At 26.2% G+C, this 11,481-nt stretch overlaps 1 protein-coding gene across 1 annotated transcript; it reads left to right on the top strand.

The window, feature by feature from the left end:
• Positions 1–2,310: 2,310 nt before the first annotated feature.
• Positions 2,311–9,277, top strand: LOC132918091 (uncharacterized). The gene is made up of 6 exons (XM_060979176.1): positions 2,311–2,553; positions 3,605–3,731; positions 5,785–5,885; positions 8,534–8,669; positions 8,766–8,866; positions 8,941–9,277. The coding sequence occupies exons 1-6, from the start codon at positions 2,428–2,430 to the stop codon at positions 9,043–9,045; spliced, it is 696 nt and encodes a 231-aa protein (XP_060835159.1). The 5' UTR covers positions 2,311–2,427; the 3' UTR covers positions 9,046–9,277.
• The last annotated feature ends 2,204 nt before the right edge of the window (positions 9,278–11,481 follow it).

Genomic DNA, 11,481 nt, shown 5'->3' on the forward strand with positions numbered 1-11,481 from the left:
TTAAGAATTATGTGGATGGTTTTTAAACTTATCTTATTTTCTTTCGTTTAGTTAAGTTAATTAAAACATATTACATATACAATAAAAAGTTGTTATTTTGAAATTTAAAATGTGTACACCCAATTATAATTATACCAACTTATCAAAACATTTGCAATTTCTATTTCGATATACATACGCGTATTATGGTTTCCAGTTGCTGATTACCTGATTAATGTTTTTAGTGGACTTTAACGCTCGCGTAATTATAATATAATACATGTTAATTTAATATTAATATTAGTTTTTGGTTCACTAGAATAGTTTTGTATTGAATAGTTTTTCATTTTTAAATAAAGCTAAATTTATAACAGTGATATCTATGCAACATTCAATAATATATTATTTAATTTATTTTTTATTTTAATTTAATCTTTTAAAAGGTAATGGACCTTCTAAACAGGTCCGTATAATAATTTTTTCTGGTTTTTAGAAAAATAATAAAAATTGAATAGATATTGAATTTTTTTTTAATATCGTAAATGCATTTGGTATTTTAAATAATTCGATATTATATACTATTCAGCCATTAACATAATATTTTTACAATATCCTAAATGTATTTATGAACAAAATAAAGTTGATATTATGCTTAGTAAAAAATTGTCTTAGTTTATAAATTTGTCTTAGGTTTTCGTTAAAAGTTAAAAATGGATATTCACATATAATATATCAAATATCAATATTTTAGAATTTAAAATATTATTACATTTCTAGAATTTCTCATACGCAAATAATTAATTTAAAAATTACCTACCATTATAATAATAATATATACCTATTTCAAATGAAAACAGTTAACTGTTAAGCACTATAATATAAATATTGTTTTTATAGAAGTAGGTCTTACCTCATAAGAAAATTTGATAAATTACCACTGGGCATTTTTGTTTAATTTATATACGTAATAGAGAGAAAAAAATAATTAGGCGTAATAATTAACAATTATTTAGCTAATCACTTAATTGCTCCAAAATTTGTTTATACGATATATTCCAATCAGATTTTAACAGAATTATAAATAGGTACTTAATTTAAATGAAGTGAAAAAAAATATACCCGACTTCAAAAAACGTATCATAATACTATCATTGTAGTATTGTACTTAATTTATTATTTTATTACACATCATATAAAATAAATAATTAACAGGAAGTGCTGCTTGAAATAATGTAAACATTAGATAATGACATTTTAGATAACTTATTATTATTCTTTTCTGACGATATTTTATATCATTCATCATGCGATACTCTGGAAAATAACGAATAATAAAACAATAAAAAACTACGTTTTTGGCATAAAACAAAAATATACATTGTTTTTATTTTTATTTAATGATCATCAACATTTATCATGTCATATATTTGTTGTAAATATATATATTTTAATTTTTTTGAAAGTAGAAACGCACTTATCTGTATAGTATCAATATCAGATAATATATCATAATATACCGACACAGTGGTATGGGAACACATATAATTCATAAAAATTAGATTGTTTTTATATCTATATTATATATTCGTGACGTTAGATCTTTAATATTTAACTGTTGCACTGTTTATTTTTAAATGTACAATGTGATATATGTCTGTGAAAAAACTTAAACGAGACCTGTAGATTATTCTACACATAATAATATTTACATAACTATATGATACAATATGATTTTAAAACATATAAATCGCTATATTCCCATGCCAAAATATTGTGTGTATTATTTCACACGAAATTCACTATACTTGCGATGATTATCAATTAATAATACATTTATTAAATATTTGATTTTTACATATTTTAAATATACTTTGAGAAATAAAATTAAAATTATTTATTGTATAGTTTTTAAGTAAATAATTCAAAAAATCAAATTTTGAATAACTGCATTATTGAAAATTTGAAAACGAAAAAGAGGGTGAGCATACTTTGGTGATGGTGAATCATTCTGTATTTCTGTGTGTGTGTGTGTGTGTGTGTGTGAGCGTATACTTTATTGATAATCCTAGAATGGCGCTTCTAGAATTTCTTCGGTTGTCGCTCGTTTTTATACTTCTCTTATTTCCATTATTAGCAATTTAATAATTTATTATATCGTTATCCATATCAAACCGTACGCATAACGTACGTGCGTAAATACAACTATCGGAGGTTTACTCGCATATTTCAGTATGCTGATAATATTATTTCGATTTCGTTTGCGCGCAACTCTCGCCTATAATCATAATAACGAGATATACATAAACAAAATATCATATATCTTTAGGTCGCGGTCGCTGCAGTCATTTTACGTGACGCCGTGCCGATCGCGAGCACGTCCACTGCAACGAGCACTTCCATTGAAAGCCGGGCGTCCAGCGAGTGTCAGACAATTATAATATCGTACAAATGATTGTAAATTTAAAATATTTCAAAAAACAATGGTCAGACATTCCCGCGTTCGGAGTCTCGTCGTTTAGGGCGGCGAACGCAGATCCTCGTAGAACTTTGTACACGTTGACGGCTTTGCAGTTGGTGAGTATACTATTATATACAGGTAAATGCTAAGCTGCAGTAACCTTCGATCGCGGGATAAGAATAACACAATATTTGCAAAAGTTTGAAGTTTTTTCATCAGTATAAAAGCGACATACTTTTTAGGGAAACGTCAATATTAGGTTGTTATATTTTTCAGTTTTTTGTGTTCTTACAGAAGAGAAATACGTATTTATTTCGATTTAATATATTGTAAATGCATTTCATAAACGATTTGAAAATATCCATTTAAATAAATAATATAATAGTATACGCTGTATAAAAAAGACAAGTTAGTTATCATTTTTTAGCGGTCTTTTTATTTTTTTTTGATAACAGCATAATTTGTTGAATTTTTAATATAAAATTATCCAGTGTAATATCGAATAAAACTTGTTTCTTATTTTTAACTGCAGGTTGAAACACGTATTCATTTAAAACGAGATTACAATAAAATAATAAACCATAATAATAATTATAATCATTATTTAGTATTGACATATTGTATAATATACATATTATATAATGCTCTAATATAGTACAATAAATTAATATGTATCATAATAATAGAATAAATAAAACAATATTATTATGATATTTATATGACAATACCTTTTACTTGATCCGTGTATTTTTATTTTGCACATAATAAAACTTAAAACAAATAATTAGGTATACATACACGATAACACAATACTTACTATAATTATGAGAGTTTAATAAAATTACACGGCTTAATAAACAACTACATTTTTATTTCTTGTCGTTTTAGAATTTAGATTGATATTTTATTGATATTAAATGTTTGCAATGAGATTATAATATTATTATACCTTATTGATTATATAATTTTAATTAAAAATATTGTGTATTAAATACATTTATACACCAATAATAATATATATTTTAACTATTTCATTTAGAAAAATGATATATTTTTAAGATTAAAGAAAGAATATTGTATTGCTCCGGATCAACTCCATAGCCCTTATTCTGTCTTTACAGTTGATCGGTTTGCTGACTCGTAATTTGTGTGTCGTTTTTATTTTAGTGGTTTCAATCGTTTTCAATTATACTGTTGGTCAGCAGCTGCTTATTAGAATGGTACGTTGAAAAGGGTGACAATAAGACATCGAATCAGCAATTGGCCGGCAAGGATTCGAATCATCGATGGGTCGGTGAGTAATTGAAAATCGTCACGTCTATTATTATTATCGTGTAGGTAAATATCCCGCGTAAATAATAACTTAAAATGTTAACCTTTATCGTAAAAGTTGTGATTAGAAATAATAATCGAACTTTATCTAAAGTGAATGTGTGTTATTCGTTATTTTGATAATGGTATAGTGTGTCATTTTATATCTTTATCTACAACGCGTGTCGTGAACTAACAGTCTTAAATTAAATTATTTAATTAACAATTTTTATAATAATTTTATACATAATATATAATATAATATTATTACAATATCATTTTAATATTTGTTTAAACATTTTTTAATTAATCGTTTTTTATTCTATAAATGTTAATAATTATATTGTATTAATATCTATGTAACTTTTATAAAAATGTTCAAATTTTGAATTAATATTTACGTGGGAAAGTCGTGGAATATTTTGTTTTTAGGGATATTTTGACGTATCACCATCGTGTATAGTGTACGAAGATATATTTGACTATATGTAGTATTGTACATAGTTATACAATATATTATTATTGTCACCAGTTTTTGTTTTTGTTTTAAACTTTTTTTTTGGACGCCGTAAAATTGCCACGAACGTGTTTTATATGGTTTTAATGAATAATAATTATTTCAACAAACCTAAAACATTCTCAACGGATAAGTACCTTAGTTCGGTACACAAATTTTGAAAAGGTAAACATTAAACGCAGTATTAAATGTACATTCGATCAATAATATCGTTAATTGTTTACCTATGCAATTTGAATTTTAGAATACATTTAATACTTATATATTATAATTATATCACCTATATTTGTAATTGTTATTATTAATGATGCAAATTATAAATTATATCTATTGATTTATATCGGCATAAAAAATTTCAGGAATAGGTTAAGTGGGTAAGTAAAATAATGTATATAAAAACCTATTTAAAAAATTTACCGATTTTTACATAGGTACATTTATACGGCGTATGTTTATCGACATTTTATTCGATAATTTTATCGGCAATTTTATCTGCAAATTCCACATATCTATATAGAATCGTGCATAATGTCGTGTATACCCTGCAGCAGGTGCACTTTAACCGATATGTTGTATTTATAAATTATTTAAAAATAGAACTGGGTTGAAATAAATCATTCGAGTGATTTTTCTACTACATATTATTATCATTTATCACTGATATTATATTTACAACTATATAATATAATATGTAACTTGCCATACCATATGATTTGAAGAACTATTACAATGCACTTTTAATGGTTTAAGGATTTAATTATGGGTGATTAATTTATCTTCTTAAATGTATAGGTCAGCTAGATGACATAATATATTAGATATGAAATGCAATATTATGATTTTTTCATCTTAAATATTATGTAGACTGGTGGAAATAAACTAGATCAAAGAAAATACTTTATTAATTACCTACTCGCGTATACGTATTTTAATTGAATTTACTTCTACGTTTGCAATAAATGTATACATTTAAAATATACCTGTAGAAGATTATAATATATCATGTATTCTTTTAACCTCAGATTGAAAATTAAGTTTCCAAAGTATTGAAAAACAATGACATTGTGAGAAATTATAGTCAGCACATTAGTTGCGTGTGGTAATATCGTTACGGGAGAAAGGGAAACTAAATAAAATTATTGTTTTCATCAAATAATATTCAGATTGTCGGTCCGCGATTGCGCACAATACATCGCATCATCTGTACGATTGCGTTAGTTTAGTAAACACTAATGAGTAATGGCGGTTAGGTATACGTATAATATACTCCAGTCTCCAGGAAGATTTACCATCAAAATAATACAATACTGTTTATACTGCACGTAGGCGCGTACGATATGCGATGTGTACACAAAATATCAACGCCACGTTTGTAATAATAACAATATGTAAATCATTTTATTATTTAGTGTTATATGTGCGTTGATAAATAACTCGACAGGCAGAAATTTCGGATTGGCGCGTATACGATATTATATTATTATTATTATTATTCTATTGATATGTGTGTGTTTCGCAGGTTACGGACAGTTTTACTTCAATACATCTCTGCTATTCCAAATATGTGACGTCATACTGTCGATGTACGCGAGTTACCATTTGCGAAACGCCACAATCCGAGTAAGCACACCGACACATACGATTATTATATTATATAATATACACTGTACTCGTTGATTACATATATATATATATATATATTCCTATTAGTGTGTTGCGTGACGTGAATGTCCCCGACATCTGTGAATTGTGACGATATCATTGTATAGTTATAGTATTGAATTTGTAAAATGTCACGATGTATAGGTATGATATAAACCGTTCGGTATTATGACGTATTTTATAGAAATTATTAAATTAGATACATTACACCTTATTCGCTGTGGGTATTATGTGTGAACAATTTTCGTTTGGTATTATTATCAATGTGTGTTTATAAATACTAAATGATATTATTATAAAACAGAGTACCTAATTATAATATGACATTGATTAATACGATATTAATATATCATCGTTTGTTTTACGCCCCCAGCTGCGCTGAGATTTCAGTCTATACCACGCATGTTATAATATAGTAATTTGCCAACAATATTCACAACTGTGATTAGATATATATGTTTTGAACGTTATTTCGTGTTATTTCGGTGTGTGTATGATGCTGTGGCGTCCCAAAACTATAGCAACGCTTCGGCGTTCATGTATAATTTAACATTATATACCTGGAAATAATAATGCAGATACCTACAATATTAGAATATTATATTATATTAGTGTCATAATAATGTGATACAGAGTGATTCAGAGAAAGAGAGAGAGAGATGAGAGAATCATTTTTTCTAAGTATTTAAGAACATATTTTATGCTACAGTAAAATATATATACAGTGAATAACTTCGGGAAATTGAAAAATACCATATTAGGGAGTTTTCGGTTATTAAGAAAATCAATACACTTTGACTTCTACATAGTAGATATTTGTGAGAAATTACAAAATATTCACTATAAGGAACAATTTAAAGTACAAAAAAAATTGGTATTACACTTTGAGTACACACTTTGAATCGATATTATTTTTTAAATAATTTAGAAGAAGTTGATAAATATGTATTATTACATTTTACTTGTGTACTATAATATATTTATTATAAGTATGTACATATTAATAGATTTAATTACGTATTCTATTCTTCACAATTAATTTGCAAATTGGCTACCACTGCCTTGTAATATAATCCAATCGCATCTTCCTTATTTTTAAATCATTTATTTTAATGTATAAAAGATAAATATAAAATAATATTTTTGATAGTATGTGCAATGTATACATAATATATTATATTTATTTATGTGAGATAGTTTTTAATTTTAGTACCAGTTTTTAACTCCATGTCTGTTAGCTGTTTTAATATATATAATCTAACCAAACCTAACCTGTAGGTTACTATTTAAAAGTCGAATAATATTCAAAACCTATATCAAAGCCTATCCACGTATATTGATGAAGGGAGATCAAACGTATAAAATAATACTCAACGTATTTATATATACCTAACTACCTAAGTACTTTGAGTGGTTAGACGATTAGAGATAAGTACACTGCAATATAGCGTATAATACATTATTATTTTGGCCGTAAAAAAAGGATCGTTACCGAGCTTACATAATATTTATACATAATATTATATTCCTATAACTAAACTATTTTACTATCTACACTGTGCAGAATAACAATAATACATTTTGCTGGATCGAAAAAAATCTGCTTATGGGACGAGTTTACAATTTGTTGTTTTATTTTCTAACGAAATTTCATAATTATGTCCGTGGCTGCAGTCCATGTAAAATAAATAAAATGAATACTAGATTTAATATTGTATTTTTTTTTTATATTATTATTAACCATTTTAAAGGTTATTATCCATAAAATAAACATTTTAATAACTGATAAAATCAAAATTTTCAAAAAAATTACCCATTAACCAATTTATAGAAAAAGACGGATTTTAATTTGAAAAAAAAATGTTTGTATTATCATAGGACACAATTTAATAGAACAAAAATTTGAAAATATAGCATTGACGTGTAGTATTTAAATATTCCAAAAATTATAATTTGAATAAATTCATTATATTAAATGAAAATATTGTGGTTTGCATGCTTTGTGATTCACACTGTATAATATTTTTTCGTTAAATTTAAAATTCTCTGATTTTTATTGTTTTATATCCAAAATAAATAATAGCTAGGCGATCATTATTTTACCCATGTAGAACGATCTCTTATGTATTATAGTGCATTAGTGTTTGTACTTTTTGTAGTTGGCTGTCACTACATAGTACTGCAAAATCGCAAAACGAAAATCTCAAATTTCATAATAATTTAACATTCTACGTCGATTTTTTTCATAAATATACAATACCTATTATACACCGCACTGTATATTTTGTATCTAGTTAATATTTTATTATTATCATTTTATAAATTATTGTTTTATTCGAATCAACAAACTGAATTAATTTTGATTCGCTTCTACGTGAGAAAAACAAAATTTCGGCTATAACGTAATCTTTATATAATTCGAATGCAATATATTTCGAGATAAACCACACACCAAATATTAACTAGATTGACATTTTGTTTTTTTACCGATATCGCAATTATTCACAAAAAATATTTCGATCAAAAATTGTATTAAAAATAATTATTATTATTCATACCTAACATCATAATTGTATCATGTGAATGTTGAATTTATATTTTTTCAGTACAATAATATACAAGACGTTAGGATATGGATAATAGTCAACAACCTTTACCTTTTGTCAGCGGTAACGTGTTTTCTATTCGTTTTGTCCAATGTCGGGAGTCTCGTAATATGCATAAAATCGATAACCATAATGAGTAAGTATAAAAGTATCATGATACTTATGCAAATAATATAGGGTTTTTCCGATATTTAGTCAATGTAACATCATCATTTGTAATTGTCGTATTTAGTTTTTGCTAATTACAAGATATACATCGTCCACCAAATTTACAAAGACGAAAAATCGTCGTACATTATTTTGGAACAAGGTCCGCCGCCAGATTCATCACAAGTAAGTAGGCCGTAAATTTTTTCATGTCGGACGCAAATATTATAGAACTAACAATATTGCCTATTTTAACACAGTCTACCGACGAAAACTGTTTATTACCACAAAATTACGTCGTAGAAGTTGAAGAGGAATCGACCAACAAATCTAACTTTGAACCACTGCTCTACTCAGCGAATTAATAACCGTAGATAATACCTATAATAGGGTTGTCAAAATAATAAAAATAATGATATTAAAATGAAGTTTCGATGTTTATATGTTTTTAATAATAGATTATATAAAATAGATTTATTTTTAAGGTAAATTTTGATAATGATTTGATATTGTAAGTCTCATATTTTGTAACATGTAAATATATAATAAAATAGCATATATTCAAATTATACAAACTATGAAGTGTAGTATAGTAAACACTTTGAAGTTTTTCGATCCCACATGCTCATTGCTCAACTTTTCATACATGGAAAAAGTACCAACTGGTCTAGTGGGCCTCAATAATAAAATATCTATGTTACCCTAAATCAAAACTTATTTGTAATCCACGCGTCAATAGTAAAGATCAATAAGGTTACCAAAGTCTAAAGATTGTATATCCTTTTTTCATATGGCATATTAAATTCAGTTCGAAATGACCACTACTGGTTTTAAAATAGATTCTAAATCGTTTTATATTTCTGTTTAAGAGCGAGAGTATTAAGGGTGTTACTCGTGTCTATTATTATCAATATTGACACATATAAAGCGTATTATAAATTGAAATTTAAAGACAATAGATAATTAAAATAATATTAAAGTAAGATTTATGACATGTGATTTTTTGATAATAATAAAAAAAATAACAATACATTTTTAATCATCTACCATTGGAATTAACCACAGTCAAAAGTCTGCTAAGACGGGAAAGAAAATGTATTGGTAAATATAGTTCTCAGATAAATCACAATACTTTAAAACCATTTACTCGAACGCATTATACTAAATTGTTTAAATGCATTGCAGCAGTTATATAACAAACTCACGCAACTGTCCAAATGCGTGTCGTGTGAATGTTTTTATGTGTGCATAGTTTGTGGCAATGGTCAATTATGGCGGTAAGTGATAATAATAATAATAAGTATATATATGTGACTAAGGCCAGTACGCACGCACTTATGTCCATCGTACATGTACAATAGCGCCTATATAATGTGATAAAAATTAAAATAAATTATTTAAATTAGTGATATACCGCTTATTATATATACCGCTTGCAGTTATCGATAGTAATAAACTATAAACTCGGGCTTTGAAGTATCAACGATTGTGGAACAGACCCTTAATTAAGTTAAAATATTCACATTTTATTCGAGATAAAAGTAGGCTGTATTTGAATTCCACTTGATCCGATCGTTCTATAATACTTATAAATATTAATTTTAGTCGACATGTGTGTCGATCAATTACGATTCATCGTAATCAATACGATATTGATGAGTGATATGATAAATATACGTATATCTTGTTTAGACTTTTAAGTATATAACATTTTAATATATTCCGTCTTGTGTGCTTGTTATGTTGTCAAGTAATTTAGGTATAAGATATAAATCTTTGTGGTCGAGGCCGTGCCCATATATTATGGATAATTTACACGTCATATAGCTTATAAGCAATAAATATCTTTACCGTGATTGTTTATGAGACGAAAACGATTTGTATCGAAGTGATATAAAAATAAAGTAAGCTATTTTCTTGCATTAAAAAAAAAAAAAAAAACGACATCTGCGACGGCTGTCAATAATTGACTTGTTTGGAAACCATTCGTAATCCCGTCCATTGATTTTATTACATCAACCTGTCATTTCCCTCGCATGGTATTTTTATGTGGATTAATCCGTTACTATAATATATTATTCAAAATCAGTTTTTTTTTTTATCAAGAAATATTTAAAAATAAAATATATACATCGAACCGTGTAATGTGCTGTATTAAAATTGCGTACACTGAGCGCCGTGTTAAAATATTCGTATTAGTAATAAGACGTAATAACAGTTAGTAGGTATTATTTTATTAGTTTGTTACTAGTCTATCGCTACAACTGATGTTCCAAATTCCATTAGTTAATATGTATTTTTTTCAAACGCTTCTATTTGACTTACATAACAAATAACATAGCTCCGTAGAAACTACATTGCACTTTGTGATAAATGTTTAATGATTTTAAAAAATATACATTTTTACATTATAATATTGTATATATTATGGCAAATATTTTTTATTACAATGAAAATACATATTTTTTGAAAAAAATCAGTTTTTTTATCATATCGTTGTTTTTTTTAAATATTTTTTGTTAAAACCTCGATATCGATGATAGCTGAACTATTGGCCTGGTGGTTTATTATTATTTTTTTTTAATTATAACATGTTTTTCAAATTAATTTTATAATTATATACTTAAATTAAACTAGATTATTTTATATAAGTTAATATATTTAGCGAATATGATTATAATAGCGAATATAATTTACTTTTATACAGTATTTTCTTTAAAACCAAGCGAGTCGTGATTTCGTGAATGTTTTAAAGTATGATATATTTTTTCCGGGTTTCTTGTATGTCTCTGCATTCCGTG

This window comes from Rhopalosiphum padi, chromosome 1 (genome assembly GCF_020882245.1).
Source record: "Rhopalosiphum padi isolate XX-2018 chromosome 1, ASM2088224v1, whole genome shotgun sequence".
NCBI lineage: Eukaryota > Metazoa > Arthropoda > Insecta > Hemiptera > Aphididae > Rhopalosiphum > Rhopalosiphum padi.